Source organism: Alligator mississippiensis, chromosome 11 (assembly GCF_030867095.1).
Source record: "Alligator mississippiensis isolate rAllMis1 chromosome 11, rAllMis1, whole genome shotgun sequence".
In the NCBI taxonomy this organism is placed as follows: Eukaryota; Metazoa; Chordata; order Crocodylia; family Alligatoridae; genus Alligator; species Alligator mississippiensis.
The window spans coordinates 1,171,365-1,196,553 of record NC_081834.1 but is presented as its reverse complement, the minus strand read 5'-3'; the positions used below and the strand labels follow the sequence as shown (position 1 = coordinate 1,196,553).

The following is a 25,189-nucleotide window of genomic DNA, read 5'->3' as shown; positions in this document are numbered from 1 at the left end:
CGTGCCCCCGCCCCTGCCCTGCTCACCTCCGGTGCATCCTGAGTGGCTTTGCTCCCCAACCTGCCGGGGCCCGGAGCAGCTGGGTGGACAGGTTGCCCGCTGCAACCTGTGCCAGGAAGAGCTGGGGGCTGCCGTGACGCTGCCGTGACGCTGCAACTCTCCTCCAGCCCCACGGCAAGGGCAGGAGGAGAGTTGCAGAATGAGACCCTCAAGTTTCCCTCTGGCACTAATGTAAAGGTGTGTTTCTGGGGATCGGGCATATGCACTAGACATCACCAGGCCACACTGGGGGCTCCAGGCAGAGTCCAGCACAGGTGGCTTCGGCAGAAAGCGCAGCAACCCAGCCTGTGGATCCCGCTGGAATAACCTGCCCAGGAGCAGCTCAGCGATGTCAAACAAGCATAGTTCAGACAAGCGTCGTCTTTGCAAATTCTCCTGCCTGGGCATCCTTCCCGGCACGGTGCCCCGTGCAGGGGGAGCTCCAGCTACATGACACGCAGGAGCTGAGCCTCCGGTCTGCACTGCCAAAGCGCCGGGGTTCATCAGGTAGCCAGTCAGTACTATGCACTGGTGTCCTTTCCACGCCATGTGCCAAGGCTAGCCCTTTATCGCATGCACATGGCTCCCGGCAAGTTGGCGTTTTCCACGACTGCATCGTTTCAACGTGCTCGATGTGTGCACAGGGCTGCAATTACTGCGTCGAGCGCCAGCCGCTCAGAGCGTAAGCTTTGCACAGAGCCATGCCACGCGGCTCAGCCGCAGCGGGGTCTTGGCGATGGCTCAGATGGAGAATGGTTTACATATTCATGGTCTAAAATATTCTTAAAGTGGACAGAGTTTCACAGGATGCACCTGCAGCACCTGCATTTCAGGATAACGGAGGGCCAGGAAGGATGGTGCAACCCGCTCTGTTTAGACAGAGACTTGAAAGCACGTCCCTGAATATCACCTCCATCTCAGACTCTGGGACTCAAAGTCAGGCCCCGCTGGCTGGTTGTCCCCATGTTCATTAGGTCTAAAATTTGGGTAACTTGTCCAGGGTCCAACAGGAACAAAGCTGGGATTTCTCAGCCCTCATTTCTGCAGTTTCTCTACAAAGCCGTTTTCTCCCTCTTTAACTGCATCTTTATGTTTTCAAAGGGAGTGCATTAAAATCTCACTGAAACCCTGGAAATTGGAGACTTTCCATCTCTTTCTTTTCATGTCTGATATGTGGTTCTCATTAAACGCTAACAAACCCAGGAGCTGGGCAAGAACCTCAGTTTTTGCCACTCTTGCTTGTCCTGTTGCCCGTTGCACTCCCTGAAAGCAGGCTTTGTGCGCCACCTCGCATTCAATGAGCCAGGCAGCCTTTCCAAAACACAGCCCTGTCCAATTTTTAAACAAAAGCACTTGTGTCAACTGTATACAGCTGCACGCCTCCGCAGCACTGGTAAATGTAAACTGGTTTGCTGGCTGTCGGCACCAAAAGCCCATCGTTATGCTGGCGGACTTGAAGCCCTTCCTTCGAAGGAGTATTTTATTGCAACTTGGATAGCATCCTCATGGCAAACTCCAAGGAAAGCCATGGGAATCGTGCCGCGTGGCGCTAGCGAGGCACCCATTCACCACGAGCCCGCGTCAGGTTTCGCCACAGCAGCGCGAAGGTGGTGGCGGCATGTGGCCATCGCACGCGTTGACTCTAAGGGGCGTTCGGTGGTATCAGGCGAGCATCAGGCCTTCAGGGTTTGTACCTTTCTGCCTTGAGCTGTGTGGAATCAGAAAAAATATATGCCTTAAACTTTAATTATTTTAGTTATAAGATGACATAACCGCTTTGTGTAGAATTGCTGGCTCGGTACAGTAGAACAGATAAGGGCAAGCGTTTGTTCTTTGTAACTTTTCTGCAAATGCTTCGCTCACCGCGGCCTTGAAGGTAAAAAAAAAAAAGTATGTACAAAGTAGATTTCCAGGTGCAAGAAGGAGGTTTGTGAACTAACCCTATCTCCCCCATAATTCCCATCCTGATAACAGCAAAGAAATAATGAAGTAATATTATAGCCGCTTTTCATGCTAATTTCACTATATGATCACGTGAGTTGTAAGCGACTGTTAAAAAGTATATAAGCCTCCTGATTTTGCTCTTGGGGGGGGGACCCCTTCCAAGTGCTTGGGAAATCCATGTCACTTTGGAACTCCCCCTACAGCTGTAGTTTCTTTTGAATAAAAGCTTCTGCTAACCTGACCCAAAAGTACTCTGTGTGTGTTTCCACAACAATTCCTGGTGCCGTGACTCGGATCCAGAACACAGGCTGAGGAAGGAGGACCGCAGGCTACCCCCCCCCGAACCCTGAGGCGCCAAACTTGAGAGGTAAGAGACCTAATTCAAAATCTCTATTGGGGTTTCGGAGGAGGACTGCCTGTAGGCTCCCAACTTGGCCGTGGTAACTGGATCTGAACCTTGTTAAAACAGGTCAGTCTGAACCTTACTGCCGGCTAAAATTTTCTGTCTGGTAAAGGATCCCATTTTGTGTCTGGTAACGTACGTTTTAGGGAGAAACTGTTTGAGGCACCTTCATCCAACAGCACATCGGGCTTGTAGTTAATTAACTAAGGCGGTGTGGGGTAGGAGGTCTGGCTGACTGAATAAATGTGCATGTGTGTGTGTATTTAGAAATATGAGCCACTGACCAGGACTGAGACTACGGTTGGGCTCAGCCGCCCCAATTCTGCCTGACAGGGCAGTTTTGAAAGCAAGGGGGCCCAACTGGAACCTCGTGACCCAGTGGACAGGGCTTATTGAATGAATGTGTGTGTGTATTTAGAAATATGAGCCACTGACCAGGACTGAGACTACGGTTGGGCTCAGCCGCCCCAATTCTGCCTGACAGGGCAGTTTTGAAAGCAAGGGGACCCAACTGGAACCTCGTGACCCAGTGGACAGGGCGTCTGAGTGATTTTGTCTTTTCCAAACCCCTCGTCCCAGTAGCTTCTGCCGAAAGCAAGAGTGAAAGGATCCCTCTAGTGTTTCCCTCCCCATTTCCATTTTATGAGCCGGTGTCGGGTCAGAAGCCTTTTGTCTGGGCAGTGAAAAACTGCGGGGCAAGGCACTGAGCGGCCCGGACATCCTAAATAAGCCTCTCCTATGTCTCCCTGTGTGACTGAAAATGGGAACAAGTCAGTCTAAACAGGTTCCTGTCCCCCCTAAGGGGACTCCAGCATACTTTATGTACACACACTATTCTCCCGAGACTTGCAAGTACCTGGATAAGTGGAACTGGTATACTAGGGATGATCCTGTGAAACATTTTCCACAGGAAGGAACATTTGATCAGAATAAAATAGTGCACTTGAGAGGGGCGTTAGAGTCCCGTGGATCCAAAACACCACAAAACCAGTGGGACGCGTTCTTTTATTGGTATGATAAAATGTCCAAAAGGCGGACAGAATCTCAAACTAGGAGCCTAAAAAACTCTCAAGAAAAATTAAAACAGCAGTTAAAAGCTGTTCGGGAGAAATTGGCTGCTCCCCCAAATTACACGCTGGCCACCGCTCCAATGTATCCAGCATTGCCCGGGGCGCCCCCACCACCAGAGCCAGCAGAGGATATCCTTGACCTTTGTTCGAACCCCGCTCTCCTGGGACTCCCACATCAGCAACAACCGGTTCAACATCAGGCTGCAGCCCAGGCTAGTGACCCATTAGCTGAAGCTCCTTCAGTAAATCCATCCACGGAGCTTAATAGTCCAAACTCATCCACCATATCTGCCACTCAATCATCACCAGTGTGGCAATTTACTCCTGGGTCACAACCCACCACAGGTGTATTTAGAAGAATGGGAATAGGCATGGAAAAATCTCCCATCAATCTAAGATCCCGAACTGCACAAGTTTACCCCCTAAGACAAATGCCAGGCATTGGCACCGATGGACAAAATATAGTAACTGTGCATGCACCCTGAACTCCAGGTGATCTCTACAATTTAACTCAAAAGTTCCCAAAAATCAGGGAAGACCCAAAAAAATTTCAGGAAGAATTGCAAACTGTTATAAATTGTTATAATCCAACATGGGCTGACATTAATCAGCTCAAGCGATCCATTTTGCCCAAGGAGACTATGCTACGTCTGTACGCTGCCTGTACTTGGCCAGATCAAAACCCAGGGATTGGCCAAAACTTTATTAACAAGAAAAATGCTTTGGTTCAGGCAGTTCTCACAATTTGCCCAAAAAAGGCAGACTGGACCAAAATAAATACCTGTAAACAAAACAAAAATGAACACCCCAGTAACTATTTAGAACGCCTCAAACAGGCATTTGAACGATACTCAGGAATGGATAACCCAGTCGGAAATGCTAAACAAGCAATAATGGCAGCATTCGTCCAGGGACTTAACCCTAAAATTGCTGAGAAAATTCAAACAGTAATTATTGGCTGGGAAACTAAAGATTTGACCGAAGTCCTTGCTGCGGCTAACCATTTTCATAACAAATTGGAACGGTCTAAAGACAGTGCCGAGTTTAAGTTAATGGCCTTACAGATTTCTCAGTTGCAGGGTCCAGGTAGAGGAAGGGGACGAGGACGGGGAAGGGGAGGCCCGGGTAGATTCAGGGGAAGAAATAGATCCTTGAGCCCACAAAACCCAGGCTATGGGAACCAATGTCATTATTGCAAGCAAGAAGGACATTGGAAATCAGAATGCCCCAACCGCCCCGGCCAAGGACCCAGACCCCAGCCCCACCTCCACTTCCTGTCAATTTTCCCAGTGTTAAATAGGACAGCCTGAGGGACAGTGACATCATTGCTCCTTTGCTTGCTACTGACCAATCTGGTCCGTTTGTTGAATGCCTTATTTCTGGTAAACCTGTCTCCTGTCTTGTCAACACCGGAGCGTCCCGCTCCACGCTAAAGGCTGCTGAGTTTCCTTTTCTACCTTATTCTCCTGAAACTGTAAATGCTGTCGGTATAGGCGAACAACCTATCCCACATCCCGTCTCTGAACCTGTCTCCATCTCTATTGGCCCTTTGTCTGAAAATCATGCCTTTCTTCTTAGCCCCTGTGCACCTGTCAACCTTCTTGGTAAGGACTTGCTGTGTAAACTGGGATGCGTAATTTATTGTAGCCCAGATGGTGTTTACCTTGAGGTACCGGAACAGAGGGAAACCGAGCTTGTGGCTTTGCTAACCCAGGAGTACTCTGATTCTGACACTTCCTTCTTGCAAGAGGAACTGTTGGCACGAGTACCTCCACAGCTGTGGTCCACCCATGCGAATGAAGTGGGGCACATGCTGAGTGCTGAACCAGTGCGTATCACCCTGAACCCTGCCAAGCCACTTCCTCGTGTCCCACAGTACCCCATCTCAAAGGAAGCTGAGGAAGGGATCAAGCCTGTCGTTTCCTCACTCCTTGAGCAAGAGATTATTGTCCCAATACGCTCCCCTTGCAACACACCTATCCTACCTGTCAAAAAACCTGGTAAAGATACGTATCGCTTTGTGCAAGATCTTCGAGCTATAAATGCCGCTGTGTTACCCGCTTTCCCCGTGGTCCCTAACCCTGCCACTATTCTTTCCTGTATCCCTTCAGATGCTACATATTTCACAGTAGTGAATCTTTGTTCTGCTTTTTTCTCTATCCCCGTTCATAAGGATAGCCAGTATCTGTTTGCATTTACTTATCAGGGATTTCAATATACCTGGACAAGACTCCCTCAGGGATATACAGAGTCCCCAACCCTGTTTTCCCAGATCCTAAAAAAAGATTTGGATCCTATCACGTTCAAAGGGGGGTCCACCCTTGTTCAGTACGTTGATGATCTATTGTTAGCCTCACCCACTTTAGAGGCCTGTGAGCAAGATACTTTGACACTCCTCACAGCTTTAGCTCAGAAAGGCCACAAGGCCTCAAAATCTAAATTGCAGCTCTGCAAGTCTAAGGTACATTATTTAGGGCATGATATCTCAGCAGGAGAACGACACCTTTCCCCTAGTAGAGTTGAAGCTATCCTCAACATTCCCAAACCTATGACTAGAAAACAGATGAGGGGATTCTTAGGTGCAACGGGTTATTGTAGACAGTGGATCCTGGGTTATGCTGCTTTTGCAAAACCCTTGCAAGCATTCACTCATGATACCACCCCGGAACCCCTCCCTTGGACTCCTGAAGCCGAACAAGCATTTGTGGTCCTTAAGCAAGCCCTCACTCTTGCTCCTGCTCTTGAACTTCCTAATTATAAGAAACCCTTTACCTTGTTTTGTCATGAACGGGAAGGAATCGCTTTAGGAGTACTCACTCAGCTGCATGGTGAAAAGCAACGCCCAATTGCATATTACAGCTCTGCCCTTAATCCCATAGCTGCGGGACTTCCTCCTTGCCTCCGTTCAGTTGCAGCTGCTGCCTTGTTGGTTGAAAAGGCAGATTCTCTAGTTTTGGGACACTCTTTAACCGTTGCAGTTCCACATGCTGTGATGGCCCTTCTGCTCAAGGGCAAAACTCAGCACATTTCCAATTCCTGTCTTACTAAATATGAGAAACTTCTACTGTCAGCTGCAAATGTAACCTTAAATCGCTGTTCAATTCTGAATCCTGCGTCACTTCTGCCTATTGCCTCTGATGGTGAGCCTCATGATTGCCTGTCTGTCACAGCTCAATTGTTAACCCCTCGAACTGACCTCAAGGACATTCCTATCCCGAACTCTGACCTTGTTTTGTTTGTTGATGGTTCCTGTCTTAGAAATGATGCAGGCAAATTAGTTGCGGGATATGCAGTATGCACTCAGTATGCTGTTTTGGAAGCCTATTCTTTACCCCAAGCTCGTTCTGCTCAAGTTGCTGAACTCATTGCTTTAACACGTGCTTGCATTCTTGCAAAAAATCAAACCACAACCATTTATACTGACTCTAAGTATGCTTTTGGTGTTGTTCATGATTTTGGACAAATCTGCAAACAAAGAGGGTTCCTCACTTCATCAGGGACCCAAATCAGTCATGGTTGTTATGTAAAAGCGCTCTTAGAAGCTGTTCAATTGCCTCTTGCTATTGCTATTGTTAAATGTAAAGCTCATGAGAAACCCGTTGATGATGTCACACGAGGAAATGATCTGGCAGACCGTTCTGCCAGAAATGCGGCCCTTTCTGGCCCACGGGCTCCTAACTCTGTTTTTGTTTGTTTTTCAGCAGACCAGTCTCCTTTGGCTAGCCTTTCAAGTCTGGCCCTTCTTCAAAATCAGGCCCCAAAAAAGGAAATAAATGACTGGCTGCGTGCAGGATGTTCACTGCACCCCGACTCTCTCTGGCGCTCCCCGGACGGCCGCCTGGTGGCGCCGAGAGAGCTTTTGCCACATCTTGCTCGTTTAACCCACTCTGTGGCCCATACGAGCAAAGGAGGAATGATTGCTACAGTACAAAGAAACTGGTTTGCCCCAAATTTTCCTTCCATGGCACAACAGTACTGTAGCTCCTGTCCCATCTGCTTAGCTCACAACATTGGGCAACGGGTAAAAACGACACCCGCAGCCCATCCCCCTCCATGGGGACCGTTTGTGAATCTGCAAATTGATTTTGTGCAGCTACCTAAGTGCTGTTCTTATGAATACATTCTTGTTATTATTGATGTGTTCTCTGGATGGGTGGAAGCCTACCCATGCGTACGTGCTGATTCCATCACTGTAGCAAAGAAATTGCTCAAAGAATTCATCCCTAAATTTGGATTGCCCCTCACAATAGATAGTGACCGTGGCACCCATTTCACAGGACAGATAGTAAAAAACATCTGCCAAGCACTCAACATACAGCAACACCTACACTGTAGTTATCATCCACAGTCAAGTGGTGCTGTAGAACGTAAAAACTCTGATTTAAAAACGCGCATTTCGAAGATTTGTGCTGAAACAGGCCTCAAATGGCCTGATGCACTGCCCATTGCTCTTATGCACATTAGAAACACTGTTAACAGAAAACATGGCCTAACCCCTTATGAAATACTCATGGCACGACCCATGAGGATGCCAGCTACACCACCTGTTGCCCCTCACCAAACAGACCTACAATTAACTGATGAAACTGTACTAAATTATTGCAAGGCATTAATGAAGTATGCCAGGTCTGTTCATTCACAGGTCCAAGAAGCCTTACCTCAACCACCGGATGTTCCCTGTCACAACCTCGAACCAGGGGATTGGATCTACGTAAAGGTCTATCAATGGAAAAACGCACTTCAACCCAGATGGAAAGAACCTTTCCAGGTACTTCTGACCACTAATTCTGCTGTTCGTTGCCAAGGTCACCAAACGTGAACTCACGCCTCGCACTGCAAGAAGGTATCACCTCCATTGGACCCCGAAGCAGCTGTATTCCAACCAAGGTTGGGATTTTTCCCTGAGGCCAAGAACAAAAACCCTCAGGACCTCACTCAGGCAAGTGAGGAGCATCAGGGTGCAAGTGCTAGTAACCTCTCCCCTGCACCCAACACCTCAGCCCAGCCGGATTCATCAGTTGAAGAACGAAGATATCATCTTCGGCCTCGAAGAAAGTGAATGCTCCCATTCGGAAGATCACCACCTCGATCAAGACCAAGAGCCGACATTATCAGTCCTTTAGGTAACTTGAGCCCAGAGGACGAAGAAAGACTTTGGCTGCCATCCTGGGTTTGGCTGGTAGTGTTCTTTTTCTTACTGGTGCTGGTTATGTTTGTTGTTAAGATTCTTTGTCCCTCCTGTATCTAAAAATGGCACTGATATCCTTATATATCACACTTGGGTATCTCAGTATCACCCAAGGGGGGTGGGAGAAAAATTTGTATTTGCAGATCTCCCATGCGGTGGCTCAAGCTGGAAATAAAAGTGACTGCTGGATATGCTCTCACAGCCCAGCACACCTACACCAAGGAATCCCAATGATCGGAGTACCAATATCCCTCCAGCAATGGGGAACAATAAACGGCGGCTTCGTTAGACACTACTCGTTAGCTGCCCATCGGTCCGCTCCTAAAGAATGGAGGGCCGCCCCTGCTAACTGGATAATCTCCCCAAAAGTAGAGGCGCCTTTCTGTTACAGATCCAACAACACCGGAGCTTATAATAAAGCCACACCTGTAGGACACTACCCTCATTGCCTAACTACTCTAGATTATAGCCCTAGTAGCACCAGTGGAATCCTGTTGGGTAACGTACCCTCTCTCAATTGTACAGGATTCATGGTCTACAACTTTTCTAAGGAACCTCATGTTGCTCTCATTGCAAACAGATCAGAATTTTACATTCACTCCAATTTTACTTCTTGTAATATATCTCGGTCCAGCAGAATAACAGCTAAACGTGAACCGTCCTATACGATGCATATCAATCGAAAGTGCCGGATAGGGCACAACAACTGTCAAGATTTAAGTACCCTTTCTGCCCCAGGCCTTTACTGGCTCTGCGGAAACAGGGCTCATAAAATCTTGCCCTGGAATTGGGTGGGGGCATGCACTCTTGAACGTGTTATCCCTGGTTTCGAAATGCATAGTGCAATATATCTGGAACAAGTAAAAAATTTCAACCATCACATGAAAAGGGCGGTTAACCCCTTAGCTACCAGAAACACAGGGTTCCATCGATTTGTGAGAACCTTCATACCGTGGCTTGGAGTAAGAGAATTGGAACTAGCCATAATTAACATTTCAGCCACAATGGAAGCTATGGAAAATGCCACTGCGGATGCAATTCAGGCTCTGCAAAAAGAAATCTCCCAGATCTCACAAGTAACTATACAACACCGCATAGCCCTAGATTACCTATTGGTATCCCAGGGAGGAGTATGTGCCTTAGTAAACTCCACCTGTTGTGTCTATGTCAATCAGGACATGCAAATCAAAACTGACATTCGCAAAATCCGAAATCAGTTAAGGGTCCTACATCAAGTGACCTCAGAAAATACTAACTGGGGTCTAAAAAAAATGTGGTCTTGGCTAACCTCCTGGCTCCCAGATTTCGGGGCCCTTGGCAAAAAAATCCTGTATGGAATATTGTTTGTCTTGATAGTTCTGATAATGTTCTATGTCTTAATGCAACTGATCCTCTGCTGCGTGAAAGCCAGCAGGGAAAGCTTTAGCAAGGCAAGAAAACCCACAGCAGAGTCTAGAATAATGGTGTTACAAAAGTGTGAGCAGATTGAAAGAAAACATGAAAGGCTGCATGATGAAATAGAGGGGCTCATGAGAATGGAAATTTAAGGCTAAAGTGAAACTAAATAGTCTCAAAGGGGGGGGCTGTGGAATCAGAAAAAATATATGCCTTAAACTTTGATTATTTTAGTTATAAGATGACATAACCGCTTTGTGTAGAATTGCTGGCTCGGTACAGTAGAACAGATAAGGGCAAGTGTTTGTTCTTTGTAACTCTTCTGCAAATAAACTGGATGCTTATCTTGCTGGGATCCTATGACCCCAGCTGACGTCCTGCCCTTTGGGCGGGGGGCTGGACTCGATGATCTTCCGAGGTCCCTTCCAGCCCTAATGTCTATGAAATCTATGAAATCTATGAAATGCTTCGCTCACCGCGGCCTTGAAGGTAAAAAAAAAAAGTATGTACAAAGTAGATTTCCAGGTGCAAGAAGGAGGTTTGTGAACTAACCCTATCTCCCCCATAATTCCCATCCTGATAACAGCAAAGAAATAATGAAGTAATATTATAGCCGCTTTTCATGCTAATTTCACTATATGATCACGTGAGTTGTAAGCGACTGTTAAAAAGTATATAAGCCTCCTGATTTTGCTCTTGGGGGGGGGACCCCTTCCAAGTGCTTGGGAAATCCATGTCACTTTGGAACTCCCCCTACAGCTGTAGTTTCTTTTGAATAAAAGCTTCTGCTAACCTGACCCAAAAGTACTCTGTGTGTGTTTCCACAGCTGTAACGCCCGCTGCGGGTGGAGGCATTACCGGGAGAGGCTCCGAGCTTGTCTTTTTCCACCCGAGCATGCAGACACGTGTGTCCTAAGAACATTTAACGCGTGGGAAAGGTAATGTCTAACAACTCCCGCCGAAGGCAGCTGCCAAAAGGGGGCTCGTTTCTAATGCAGCTTCGGGCAGAGCAATCGGCGCTCAGGTTTTGCTGAATGAGGCATTTGGAGGGAGACGGGGCTGGAACCGACGTCCCAAACAGGAGAGGGCACACTGCACATCCTCTCGCTAAGCCACTGCGTCCCCTTGCAAGGCTCTGGCCAGTCAAAACTGCAGGTCAAACCTTTGCTTTGCTCCCATTTTTGACCCCAGAATCCCTCTACATCATAGTGGAGAGCATTACCATGCAGATCCTTTCTGTAAGTGGACGGAGAAGCACTGCCAGCCTCCAGGCTCCGGGCAAGCCGTGTCTGCACCAGCCCCTGCTGCTAGAAGGAGCCGTTCATGGGATCAGACCTACTCGGCCACTGCTTCCCAGGGCGGGAGCGTGCTCGGCTGCCGGTGGGGATGGGGCTTGTAGGCTGAGGGCGACGCTATGAGCGTGTTCGGTGCGGCGGGACCATCAGAAAATGCAGCACTATCGAATTCCAGCCCTCTGCCGTCAGGTATCCGGGCTGTAGCTGCATTGGTTTAGAGGAAAAAGCAATCAGGACTCATAGTAGAGATGATATCTTTTATTAAACCAACAAGATGTTTGCAAAAAAATTCTTTAAATTGAAGAAATTTTTTTGCAAACATCTTGTCGGTCTAATAAAACCTCTGCTGAGCCCGTGTGAGCTGGGACCTGGGAGGCTGGGAGCTGGGCCAGGTGTGGGTGGATCTGCTTAAGACAGGCTGAAGTCACATCCCTGGCCTTGCAGCGAGCGCCCTGCCACATTTCAAGTCCCACTGCCTCAGCGTGGAAGTCCCAGACCTTCTCACCAAACGAGTGTCTGAATTTTCCAATGGGGCAAAACAATGGCTGTGTCCCTTGTTTTGAAAAAGCAAGACGTTTTTGCCAAAAATTTCCAGAAAGAGTTGGAAAACCATGGAAAAATTCAGCTCAAGCAGTTGAATTTTGACAGACTATAGGTACTGAAGAAAAAGCCTGACAGTGAAAAGGGCAAGACAGCTTTCACTGCCTGTGATACCTATTTTTAAAGCTGTTTTTTTTTTAAATGATACATAATTCTAGCAAAGCATTTGAATGGACCTTCAGGTTTGATACTCATCAACACATCAGCGTCTCTCTTGCAAAAGTAGCTTTTGGGCACATTGGCAGAACACAGCCTGGCTTCTTCTGTAACATACCCAGGGAGAAAGCAGAGTAGATAGAGATGCATCTTATAACTGAATCAGAGATGCATAAGCTTTACCCCAAACTCATATACATAACGGGCCAAGCTAAATCCTACAGGTTAGATTCAGACACGTAATCAGGTGCTAGCCCATTAATGCCAAACGATGGCCCTGACCCGGCAGACTGACGCACGTTTCACTTAACGCACAGCAACTCTGATTTTGGGCTTGGATGGATGTAGTAACTGCACCGAAATCAAACAACGAAGGCTCTTAAGATGCAACCGATATGTCAGCAGGCTGCTAGAGTGACACAGGTGTAGCTGAGCCCTTAGTGATTTAGTTACGATGCCTCAGCTGATGCTTGCTAATTAAAAGGTAGGTTTGTCCACAGCCTCAGGACCTGTCATTACAAGCCTTTTATCCCCCTAAACTGCACGGGACCATCACAGCTGCTCCAAAATCAGCAACGTCCCTCCAACACGGTCATCGGCATTGCCAGTTCTTCACCTAAGACTTAACTGTATAAACATCTTCATGCTCATTTAACTGTGTCCCCACTCAGAGTCTGCATTCATTTCAAGTGTTTAGGTGTAGAACAATCTACAGGACAAACGCCCCCCAAACCGCGGTGCAGACCAGTGTTTACAGTCCGGAAAGCACAGACCTGGTCCTGGGGGAAGGGAAAAATGGCTCTGGCTGTTAATGGATCATTTTTCACAAGCAGCAAATTCCCCGAAGAAACACTGAGAACAGGAAACACAAGACTGCCAAAGTGACAGGTTGTTTTTATTCAACACCATAAATCGCTGCAACGTTTCAGCGGTGCGACCCGGACACGAGCCGGATGCAATGCTGGCGGTGTAGCCGAGCTGAGCCCTCTTACAGCTCACCGTGCTAACATCACAGACACTAAACGTTCTGTTTTTTACGCCAGTTTTGTAGAAAATCGTGAATTCCTTTGAGTTTTCATTAAAATAGTCTCTGAGATCTTAAAAAAATAATCACTTCTTCAGCTTTAATGAAAATAGACTTAAAAACTCATAGCGCTAACTTTTCTGAGGAAGGGAGAAATTCAGTCTTGGCAAGGAAGTAGGAGTGCCCTGGAAATGAGGTCTTCTGAAGTGTGGACGGGAAGGAGAGGCTCCAGTTTCTAACTGGACTGACACCGATAACGTGGCACATCGGGTATTTTCCAGCTGCTTCTCCAGCACTGTCTAACCCACCGCAGCCACGCGTGGAGAGGCTGGTCACATACGTGTCAGCGCCCACGCCCTGCAAATGGGCAAGTCAGGCATAGAGATGCAGAGCACGTGGTGCTGCGATATCAGGGCTGGGATCGGACGGTGAGTTTCCCCGGCATTTGCAACGTGCTGCGATGCGGGCGGATTTACTTACGGGAAACCCACCGGCTTCAGGAGGGCAGGTGGAGGGGTGTGAGATCCAGCTCCTCCAGTGAGCTCTGTGCAAACAGTCGGGCAGAGCTCACGGCAGGATCGGGACCTCAGCAGAGTTAGCCCCATCCCACGTCTCTGCCGCTAGGACTTTGGTGTCTGAGGGCCCTTTCCTCTGCCCACCTCCCCCGGCCGTCGGCCCACCTTAGACCCAGGGGATGGGATAAGAGGCGCAGTCAGCAAGGCCACACATGTTCTTCCCACGCTCGATGTGGAAGTACCTGAAAGCAGAAGCAAACCCGTGTTAGCAGGGCATTCGCCCGCAGTAGCCCAAGACACGGCTGATGGAGGCACGAGGCTGTGCTGTCCCTGGGATCCTGGTACCACGCACACAGCCCCGCCGGCACTGCTGTGCTTCAGAGCCGCTTCTGACCTAGACCGGGGTGGACGGGGGCGCAGGGGTGCACCCCCCTTTGATCCCCGCTCCACCCAAACTTTAAAACCAGCTGCTCAGGAGGGCTGTGGCATTTCTATTGTATTCAGGCAGCACTGAGAGAGTCAATTGACTTCATGGCTCATTATCACCCCCCAAAAACTCAGCATCCTGATTCCTGCTAATCTCTCCTCACTCCACAGGTGTTAACGACCCTCTCTCCTTTCCACTGCTATTGATGTTGCACTATTCAGACTATCTTTTCTTCTGCAATGCTGCTGTTAGGCCTTTCTGATCATGTCTCTCCCATCTCACAGCCCTGCAAACTGTTTTTAGCTCCAGCTAAAAACCTTAAGGTGTGGGCGTATGAACTCAGGTGTGGAAATGACTGACAGCGAAGCATCGGTGGTGCTGTCAGGATGCTCCGGAAGGCTAGGTTTAGTTTGGTGAATCTGTATACGAGCTTCAGTTTCCTCTGTGCAAAAATGAAGTTGATTTCCTACCTATGGGGACTTGTTACCATCTGTAACTTTCCCTGAGCCTGACAAAAGGTATGTGAGCCCATAAGCTTGCAAAAAAAGATCTGTTTTGGGTTTTTTTTGCAATGTCTCAGTTGGTCTAATACGAGGTACCCCATCTAGATCCCATCTAGATTTTTGCATTGTATAAGAGAACTATCGTGACCACAGGGCAAATGACACAAGAGCTGTTGCCCTGGCTGCGGCCACAGCTGCGGATGGTGACCGGGTGTCAAAGCTCCTCCGGACACTCCTGCAGACCCTGGTGCTGGGATGTCTCCAGCGTGTGTGAACGACCGCAGCGGCAGCAGTTCCCCTGCTCTGCGTGTGGCAGTTTGGGGTGTGATGCCTCATGTTGTGTCAGGGCTGGCTGTGTAGTGTTGATAAGAAGTTGGACAAGGGATCTGCACAGGGCGGTTTTCACAGGGCTGACCCTGCCTCAGGCAGGGACCGGTCTAGACGTGACCGCTGGAGCTCCTTGCCAGCCCCACGGCATTATGATTCCAGGGCTATTTGGACTATTTTTCACCTAGTGTTTTTTAAGCTTTGTATATAACCTAGCAAATGGGGGCACATTCCAATAGTCATACTTATTTTTGCTCTTATCTTAAACTGAGTAATACAGCGCTGCCCCTAGAATATCAGTAAAGCTTCTAGTTGCTCTTTAGCTGGAGAAAAAACGTGCGGTGTTGCACGTGACGATGCGCCACACCAGCTGCACCCCGCTTCGCGAAACCCCAGCTCCGCCAGGCCTAGACCCACCTTGGGATCTACCACATGTGGGATTTCACCCAGAGACGCCCTCCCGCACACGGCTCGCCATCACAAGTCAGTGCAGCTAGTGCGGATCCAAGCGGAGCCCAGCCATGCCCTGCTCTGCCTTGGCCTGACACACCTCGGCACGAGACACAAAGCAGGACAAGGGGCAATGGGCTCAAGCTGCAGCCAGGGAGGTTGAGGTTGGATGTTAGGAAAAACTTTCACTAGGAGATTGGGGAAGCACTGGAGCAGGCTCCCCAGAGAGGTGGTGCAGCCTCCATCCTTGGAGGTGTTTAAGACCCAGGTAGATAAAGCCGTGGCTGGGATGATGTTGTTGGGGCTGGTCCTGCTTGGACTAGATGTGACCTCCTGAGCTCCCTTCCAGCCTGAATCTCCTATGACCTGGGTTGCAGACAGGCCCAGGGAGCTGGCTGTAACCCCCAGGGAAGAATTGCCCCAGGAGCTTTGGGGCTACAAGCCAGTGCAAAGTAGCTGCAGCAGAGGACGAAAACTGGACTCAACCCCTCACACTGAGAGCAGTTTCCAGAGCAAAACCTCAGTGCTAATTCCTCAGCTGCCGCCTGGCCTTGTCATCCTTAGCAAGCCCGGATGACCGGCTGCAGCGGAGAACTGATCAGCGAGCCGTCGCCCCGTGCACGGGCCAGAGGGAAAGTGGCTGCGGATCGGATCCAACAAGACCATGGTGTGGGCACTGGCCAGGGGCTGCTTACCCATCCATGCCCCAGTACGTGCCCCACGAGTTCTTGACGATCCAGTAAGGCATCCCGTTTTCCACGCCGTATCCGACAGCCAGGACCGCATGGTTCACCTTGTCCGGGGTCTTCTCGCAGTGCGGGCTGCACACAACAGACCCACATAAAGCAAACGCAGTTCACGGAGCCGCCTCCTCGCTCAGCTGAGAGCACGGGCTAGCCCCAGCTGCCCCCGACCCTCCTGTGCTGCTGCCTCATGTTTCTGGGAACCCGGTTATTTAACCCGCAATTTCCTTCCCCTTTTAGCTTTTGTGCAAAAAACCCAGCAGAAAGCAGAACAAGAAACCAGCCACCGACCGGCTTCAGTGATCTTAGTCTCAGCAGGAGCTACAGATTCGTACCCCATTACCCGGACTAGCCCCTCCAGGTGCTACCTGCCTTGTTCATCTCAGCTGATCCAACCGACCCCCTTTTCTACCTCTCTCAGCAGCGTCTTTCCTGCCCCTTTCCCGTCGATATAAAATCTCTTCTCCCCACTAGTCCATTCCTAGCTGCTGACAAGCCAAGTGGTTGTCCACAAAGGCTCTGTCAGAGTGTGTCTACATGTTCATTCATGCACTCTGGCTAACGCACATTAGATTTAGTACTTCCACTGTGAGGTACATTATCCTATTTTAATGCACATTAGCGAAAGCACGCTTTTTTTGGTGATGCTTTAATGTGCATTAAAATAGGCTAATGCACATTAAAGCACGTGTATAGATGCAGCCTAAGAGACCGCGTGGGCCTGGGGAAAGATGAGGCCAAAAGGGAACGGCAGTGGAAAGACTGGCACGTCTTATTCAAGAGTCATTCAGCCCATGCCTTTGTGGTGTTCAACTGGACTGCAAATGAAAAGCAAAATTTTATCTTTTGCAGTTGTTGGGGGGCAACACATTTGTGCGAGGATGATTTATGTTTTCAGACCTTTATCATAAGTATCAATTAAAAAATCATGCCTCTGCACCTGCCGGTCTCTCAGGTGCCACCCCTCTGCTAGGGGCAGGAGCAGGGACTGCGCTGATGGAAACCTGCCAGGGGAAAAAGCAACTCCAACGTGGCTCCTGTTTGCGGCCTGTCCCGCGCCCGGGGCACTCACTTGGAGTAGATCCCTTTGGAGTACTGCATGAAGTCCTCGGTCACTTGGAAAGCGAAGCTCACGGGGTTGTGCGTGCCCACGGCCTGCATCATGCCCAGCTCGTCGTACTGCAAGGAGACCGCTCTCAGCATCAGCTGCGTTTTGGCAGCGGTTGCTACAGCCCAGAAGCCCCGTGCAGGCGGGAGTGGGGAAGCTGGCAGAGCACATCAATGCTCTTTCCACGTACAGGTGAATTAGGAGAGGGGCATGGACTAAGGACACGTGTGCTCCCCACGCTGGGCATCTCCAATATCTGCCGGGCCAAGCTTGCTCCCAGCAAATCAGAGACTCTGGTCTGACTTTGAGGAGTGGTTGCAGACACCGAAATGTCTGAATTCTCCCCCAAAAATGCACTCGCCTGCTTTTGTAATGCATCGTCAGAGCTTGAAGATGGAGCCAGGGAAATGCAGGGAAACCCCTCTCTCTTCCCAACCCGGTTCATGAACAATTCCCACAGGCCACGGGCGAGGTGGAGCAGGATCTCCCTGGCATGGGACCTGGTCCTGGGCGTGCACAGACTGTTGTGCATGTGTTAGGGGCATCATGCTACAGGCGTGATGGAGAAGCGTGTGCCAGGAGGTGGGGGCATGCTGGGAGCGGGGAGCTGGGATGAACATGGGCAGCGGAGAGGAGGGAAATGCACTGGAGCACCCCCGAGCAATGCGGGACACGTGCCCCCGCAGCACCAGCTGCCAGTGCTATAATTAGTGCCTGGAAACCCTCCCCCAGCCTGACACCCACACCGAGGACTTCCAAAAAAAGAAGAGAAACAAGCTATTTCCAGGTGCAGCCGGCAGCACTGGAACATACTGACAGCCGGGCGCTAACGCTGCTCCTCCCATCCACGGCGGAGCGGATCCATGGATCTGGCCCCTCTCTCACCTGACACCAGTGGGAGTGGGGAAGAGCCTTGCAGAGAAACACCGTTCTCATAGGGACGGTGCTCATGGCTGCCCTTGCAACCCCCCCGGTCCCCGAGCCCAGGGGCAACCCACAGACTGGCCTAACTGGGGCTGCCGGGAAGGAAGGCTTCACGGAGCCTCTGCCGGTTGCATCTGATCTCCCAAACTCACCAGAGTGATGTTGACGACCTCCTTGACGAAGGCGATGGCCTTGTCGGGCTGGAACTTGCAGGTGCCGTTCTGTGCAAACACAAGGGAACGCGTGTTAAACCCTGCTCTGGTGCTAGCGCCCGGGGTGCCGCGGACGGCTTTGCTGCAGCGACAAGGATACCTCTGCCCGGTACGGGTACGTGTCCTCTCCCATCAGCCCCTTGTTGTACAAGATGTACTCGAAGGCCTGGCTCGGCAGCCCCCTGCAAAACAGCACAGCAGAAGGGGGACTTAATGACACAGGAGATGCTGCCAGATGAAGGCACGGCTCTTTTCCCTGCGAGGATGAACCTGGACATAGCTGTGCTGTCTGAGCGCTTGCATTGGGGGATACATCCGGTGCCCCCGACAGCAAGGCACAGCCTCTCCTCCTAGCCCTTGATGCTCCCCAGGGCCTCCTTGCCACGGCTCTCCCCTCTTCCTCAGCTCGGGTGGTAGAAAAGGGCAGTGAATGCCCTTGGGCCCTGCAGATCCAACTCAGGCCAAGCCCAGGGGAGACCCTGGGGTCAAGGTCACCCTTGCTGCACAGGTCGGGTCCTTCTGCTGAGTGTGCTGGGCCCTTCCTGGCTGCTCTTGCAGAGGTGCTCAGTGGGGTGGTCTCAGTGCCTGGTGCTCTTGCCTCTGCCCAGTTTGGCCCCTGCACCTCAGAAAGGATCTGGGAGAACTAGAGAAGGTGCAGAGAAGGACAGCAAGGAGGATGAAGGCTACGGAGGGGCGACTAACGAGCCCAGGCCTGGTCTGCTTAGATAAGAGACACCTGATGGTGAGTCATGATAAAATACGAAATGGAGAAGAGAAAGACAATAGAAACTTATCACTGACTGTCTGTCACAAAATGAAATCAGGAGGCAGCAAATTCAAAACTAACACAAAGGTTTTTCACGCAGCGTGGCGTTAGCGTATGGAACAAGATGTGGTGGACACTGACAGTTGAACCAGCTTCAAAAATGGGGCTTGGAGGAAAGGGGCATCAGTCTCTGCTCTCTGCCATTGTGACACAGGAGACTGGGAACTAGGTCTAACCCAGGGAATGGCAGCTCATATGTTCTTGGGTGCCTTTAATCCTCATTAAATTAAATAGGTTTATAAAATTTAAACTTGCTTATTTTGGAGCGTTGCGTCAGTGTTTGCACACACTTGGCTTTCAAATGAATTAAGCCCAGTTTCCAGCTGGTGCCTCAAGAGAGCTGGATGGTCCAGTGCTGCCCCCCTAGCCTGGGATCCCCCACCTCATACCCCATGCCCATGCCCATGCCGCAGGGAGCTGGCAAGCTGCTCCCAAAGCTTTTAAGCTGAGGTTACGCACACCCTCGTCCAGGATGGTTGACAGGCAAGGTAGTGGTGCACCCTGACACACTAACTAAGCCACATGGAGAGAGCACAAGCTTTCATGAAACCAAGTTCATGCCACCGGGTGCTGTGAAAGACCATGCAGAAAGCAGAGTGCAAGGAGGAGAGGGAAATCACAATATGAAAGACGGTTCAGACAGGGCTGGTCCTGCCTGGAGCAGGGGCTGGATGGCTCCTCCTGCGGGGCCTGCCAGCCTGGCTCTACGATTCTAAGGGATTTCTTAATTTAATTTCATTTTACTTTAATATACTTTTATTTTATTTTTGCAATTTTTACTTTGAGCAACAGCAGAAGGAATAATAGGGGGTCCATGCATTTCTTTTTGTCCACTCTCAACTCTGAGCCTGGCTGACAGATGGGCTCCAGCAGCGGGGTCACTGCCAAGACCTTGCTGCCTCTGCCCTGCTGGGTGTTAGGGGCCGGCAGCTTTGCCATCAGCAAATGTACTGCAAAGTGTCTCAACAAACTGAGACGCTTTTTCATCTGCAGGAAGGCAGGCGTGCTGGTGGGCAGGGCTCAGCCTTGTTGCATTAGAAAGCTGCAAGTTTAATTGACACTGGGCACATCTACACAAGATGCTAACTGTGCAAGAGCCTAATAACACTGTGCAGTAGCGTGCAGGGCAAAACCGTGCTAGTACGCTAGTGTGCAGTAGTATTAAGCTACCGTGCACTTATTGTCACTAAAAGCTGTGTGCTGGTCCTAACCCAAGCGAGCAGCCAGTTACTCCGCATTGATTTAGTTTGGTACTTGGTCATGCAAGTACTAAACTTGATGCGCAGTAACGACGGTGCATTAATGAACGTGTAGACATGCCCACTGCATGCGGTGGTAGAGCTCGGTAGGGCGTCAGAGTATCCACCGTTGTCAGCTGGGCACTTGTTATAGAGCAATGCACGTGTGTGCACACCGGGCTTTCAGACCGCCGGTATTACCTGGTTAAACTGCAGGCCAGGCAGCGGGTTCGCATGGGGGAGACTATTGGGTGTTTCAGCATTTGGTCAAATGTTCTGGGCATTTTCCCCCCAAGGTACAAATATTTCCCCCTCTCTAGCCCCCTCCTCCCTTGAGATAGGACCAACGTGGTGCAAACCCCAGACAGGCCGCATCCCAGGTCCTCGGGAGTTTTGGAGCCTGTGGAGGAAGAGCGTTACGCTCTCTGTGTCCAGGAGCTGCCGGCTCACAGCACTTACCCGCTGCACCCGTGGTTGTTGAAGTTCTGGGCGCAGTCGACCAGCTGCTGCTCCGACTAGGGAAATACTTGGAGTCAGTGCATGTTCCCACCATCTCTCTGCCAGTCATTTTAAATACAACATCGATGGCAAGCAACGCAACACCGAAGCCCTCTGCTACCCAGACAGACGGTGTTTGTCCTGGATGACTAGGAAGTGCCAGACCAGGTCCGAGCCGCGGTCCTTGCTGCTCCCAGTAGCACATATAAGGAACCCTGAAGCAGGCAATGGCAAATAATCCATCCCCAAGGGATATTCATCCCGTCCTCATGCCCCGAGGCAGCGCGACTGGTGCTTTCCAAAGCTCCTGCTCACCTTTGCTCCGTGCTACAACAGCTCCGGGTGCCCCAGGAGGCCTCAGAAACGCCTGGGCCCTGCCTGAACTCTGCTCCACTCTACTCATCACTAAACCAAAGCGGCGTGAGAGCCCAAGAATGAATTATAGCAGCCTGCTCTCCTTTGCCCTCTCCTGGGCTGACTCGTCCTGCAGCAGTGAGTCCTGCCAGTTCACACTCTGCAGTGCAAGGGTGAATCTGCTAGCTAACCCAGGCGAGCAGCTGAAGTGCAGCTATTGCAATGACCCCTTCCCAGGCAAAAGGCCCTGCCTCAGCCTGGAGCAACAAGGCTCTTGGATACGACAAGGAAACGGGTTCCCCGCCGCGCCCCCGGCTGCCTTGCTGGCTCAGCATGGGCGCAAGGCGCCATAGTGGGGAATATGCTAGCACGTGGCCCAGACCATACAGGGGAGCTGCCAGGGGACCGGAGACCCGGTCGAGGGCTCGAAGCGGGCTGCCCAGGGGCCGTAGCACGAGGCCGGGTCCCGGGAGCAGAGCGCAGGCCAGGGAAGCTCTTACCAGCATCAGGAGCTTTCCTGTCTTGATGGCGATCGCAGACTCGAGGCAGCCCGTGGTGGAGAAGGTCCAGCAGCTCCCGCAGCCGCCCTGCATCGGAAACCAAGCAGCCGGGGGTTAAGAGCCCTGAATGCACGGGGTGGGGGGACAAAGCGCCAGCTCTCCTTGGTGCTGGGGGGCAGCGCTGCTAGCAGGGACGTCGTTAGCTCTCGGGGACTTTCCCCCTTGCTTTATACAGAGCATCCCCTTCCCTAACCAGTCCGCCTGGACATAACCCCTGGAGGGGTCCCCAAGCACCTGCACGAGACCTCCCCTGTGCTGCTCAAGGGCCCTTGTCCAGCCAGCCCCTGGTCCCCACCTCCTCCTGCGATCCCCTGGTCAGTCCCAGGATGGCCACCCCTTCTCTACCTGGTTTTTCACCGGGGTCACGTAGTTTCCTTTCTTCCTCCAGTCAATGGCACTGGGGCAGGGCCCCGAGCTACGTGGCAAGTTGCCCCGCGTGGCCGAGCAGTTCTGCAAGAACGGGGGGAACATCGGGCTGAGCCGTGGCCTGCACCGCACGCGGTGGAAACACCTCGAGCGCACCTCGGGGGTAATGTCCCAGCTCAGCCGCCGGGGCCAGGTTCCCGAATCAGCACCGTGCGCGGGGCGAACGGAGAGCGTGTGCGAGGGTCCCCATCCTGGGCAGTGCTGAGCCCCCAGGGAAGTCCATGCTGGGGTGGGGCGCTCAGACCTGGGCACTGTACTGGGGCCCAGCCTGGCAGATCCTTTTGAACTCCTTCCAATGAGGATGTTTCTTTTATGCTTCGATCTGAAGCCGAGGCCCCTAGCACGTTGGGAACGCCTCTAGTGTATTTGTCATGGGAGAAAAACGGGTGTTGTTTCACAGGTGACGATGCCCCTCACCCTCTGCACCTCCCCTTTCAAAATCTTAGAGCCGTCAGAAAGGCCAGCATGGATTGACTATGCCCCTCCCGTCCCCCAAACTCAGCCCAGCTCACGGGTTTTCCTTCTGCTTTCCAAGGGATGCACAGATCTGCAAGGGCAGGAGCCCGGCACTGCCTTTTGCTGCACAGATGCCCGAGACTATAAGCAGAGGCATCCCCGAATAACCCCAGGTGCGTGGAGGGGGCCCCGGGAGAGCATGCGCCGACGGCCCCCGAAAGCCCTGCGCACGCAGGACAGGCCTGCCCACCTGCGGCTCGCTCCAGAGGAATCTCTTCTTAAACTCGGCGAACGTCAGGTCTGAGAACTCGTTTAGCCCCACTGGAAAAGACGAGGAAGGAGAAGGGGGTTTACTCCCCGCACCTGCTGCAATGCAAGAGAGGCCCGGGAAGCAACCCCGCGCCCGGTCCTACTTTGGAAGGAGTGGTTCCCGGCGTTGTGCCGCTCCACCCGCCTCTTGTTGCCGGCGAAGATGTGGAGCCGGCTGTAGTACTCCCCCTCGCCGTACCACTTGCCATGCTAAGGGAGACACAGAGGGTGTGGATGGCAGGTGCAGGATGAGGCCCAGACTGCAATGCTGCATGGGACCTTGAGTAGTGCTGAGTGCCACAAAGCCACACAAACTGGGGCTCAAGTTTTCAAGTTCAGGTTCAGCCCTTGGCAGGGCCCGGGCAGGGGCTGCCGCGGCACGAGGTGCTTTGCTGCTCTGGCCGGAGGGTGCGAACCGGCCCACGCCTCCCCCCGGCAGGGACTGCCCTTGGCGCAGCGAACGGGGCCCGAAAACACGGCGGCTTTTGTCTGGAGCCGTGTGTGCTGCTGCAGCCAGGGATTAGCGCTCGCTTTTCTCTCTGCGGCTGAGCACCCTGACCAGCTTGGAAATCCCTCCCCAGGAAGTCCCTTGGCGGGTGACGGGGCTCAGAGACCGAAACCAGGCTGCTTCTCTGCTTTGCAGAAGTGCGGGAGCGGCTCGAACATCTGCTGGTGGGTGGGAACCCGTGACACTGTTTTGGTTTCAGAAGTGAAGTTGGCTTACCTGCAGCATCCAGGACCTAAACTGAATCTCCTCTGGAAGAGAGAGAGAGAGATGAAAGTACAGTGCTGCGCTCCTAGGGCAGGGGGGCTCCGGTCTGGGGTGCAGCTGCTAGAAACCCTGGGGCAGCCACGCCACGCCACCCCGCGGGGCTCGCATGCCTTTCATGCAGGCAGCCACGGTGGAGCGGCTGCCTTGCTGGAAAGCCCCACTCACCACTGCAAGGCCACAAGCCACCGCCACCATGGCCACGAGACATGCATGACAGTGCTGCCACGAGACATGCATGAGAGCATGCCCCAGACCTCAGGGGGCCGCGGGGCACTGGGTCCCCTGCCTCCCTGGGCCGAGCATCACTTGCTCACGCAGCTGACAGCGGGGTTTGCTTGCCCTGGATGCTCGGTCCTCCCCTCCCTACAGCCCGGCACAGAGCTGGCCGCTGACCGGGCTCCCTCTGCCATCAGGAATCAGGCTGAAGCCCTCGCTTTGCTCCGTGATCAGCACAAACAAGGGCACTGTGCCAAAGGCAGGGGCCAGCGACGGACGGGAAGCAGAATTGAAAGCGTTTGTCCGGTCGCCCGCTCCCTCTGGAGCACAGAAAGCAAGGAAGGGGCACAGTGCATCCTTGTGACATGCAGGATCGGGGCCCCGCACAGCGAGACTGCTCTCTGCCAACCCCACGGGTCACCGAATGCAGCTGCCCTTTGTGTCCCTGGGAGCAACCGTGCGGGGGATCCATCTCCCGGCCCCCCATGCAGCACTGAGAGCAGGCAGACCACTCGCCCGCCTCCCCTGGACCCTGGGATGCCCAAGGTGCGGGGGGCTGCCTGGATTCGGGCAGCCTGGCGCGAACGTGGGGCGCCCCGCAGCCCCCCTTCCCTTTACCTTCAGCAGTGACTGCGTGGGAGCCGGCAGCAGCGGTGATGGAGACCACCGTGGCAGCAGCCAGCAGCCAGCACAGAGGTGGTCGCATCCTGGCCACAGCACGGACCAGCTCCCTCCAGCCCGGCTGCAAGGCTCGGATGGGGTCTGGTCACGTGAGACGAGTGTGCAAGGAGGGCTGGCCGCGGCTGCAGCAGAGCAGGGATTGCTGGGCTGGAGGAGGAAGTGCCAAAAATGCACTTGCATCAGGGCCAAGTCTCAGCCCTGGGGGTGGGGGAGGAGTGGAGCAAGGATCACCCTGGCCCAAAGTGCAAGGAGGGCTGAGTGCGAACCCCAGGAGGGAGAGGGCTGGGCAGCGGAGCCGGGCAGCCTGGAAAGGACTCAGGCAGCTGGCTGGGCCCCGATCCTGAGCCCAGGATCCTGGGCAGAGCCCCAAGGGGCTGCCCGTACAGGAGCAAGCTCCGCTCGAGTGTCAGGTGCAGACAGAGAGCAAAGTCCAATGCATTTGTAGGCAGCAAAGCCTCTCCCTAGGAGGAGGACTGTGCGGTTTGTGCTTCGCTGAGCACGCCAGGACTCTCCCGCCTTTGCACGGCTTC

The 25,189-nt window shown here is 52.2% G+C and overlaps 2 protein-coding genes across 3 annotated transcripts; one reads left to right on the top strand and one right to left on the bottom strand.

Annotated features, from left to right (window-relative positions):
• The first annotated feature begins 1,620 nt into the window (after positions 1–1,620).
• On the top strand, positions 1,621–10,843 carry LOC132243938 (syncytin-1-like). 2 transcript variants are annotated; one of them, XM_059714497.1, is made up of 3 exons: positions 1,621–2,350; positions 8,099–8,173; positions 8,262–10,843. In XM_059714497.1, the coding sequence occupies exon 3, from the start codon at positions 8,707–8,709 to the stop codon at positions 10,189–10,191; it is 1,485 nt and encodes a 494-aa protein (XP_059570480.1). In that variant the 5' UTR covers positions 1,621–2,350; positions 8,099–8,173; positions 8,262–8,706; the 3' UTR covers positions 10,192–10,843. The 2 variants fall into 2 exon arrangements, with proteins under 2 accessions (XP_059570480.1, XP_059570479.1); XM_059714496.1 differs by having other exon boundaries at positions 8,099–10,843.
• Positions 10,844–12,964: 2,121 nt separating this feature from the next.
• CTSH (cathepsin H) lies at positions 12,965–24,981 on the bottom strand. The gene is made up of 12 exons (XM_006259910.4): positions 24,597–24,981; positions 23,715–23,746; positions 23,095–23,200; positions 22,932–23,002; positions 22,145–22,249; positions 21,740–21,826; positions 20,847–20,902; positions 18,424–18,505; positions 18,264–18,332; positions 17,152–17,258; positions 16,032–16,157; positions 12,965–13,871 (listed from the first exon to the last, which is right to left on the bottom strand). Exons 1-12 carry the CDS (start codon positions 24,682–24,684, stop codon positions 13,796–13,798), a joined length of 1,005 nt encoding a protein of 334 aa, XP_006259972.1. The 5' UTR covers positions 24,685–24,981; the 3' UTR covers positions 12,965–13,795.
• Positions 24,982–25,189: the final 208 nt, after the last annotated feature.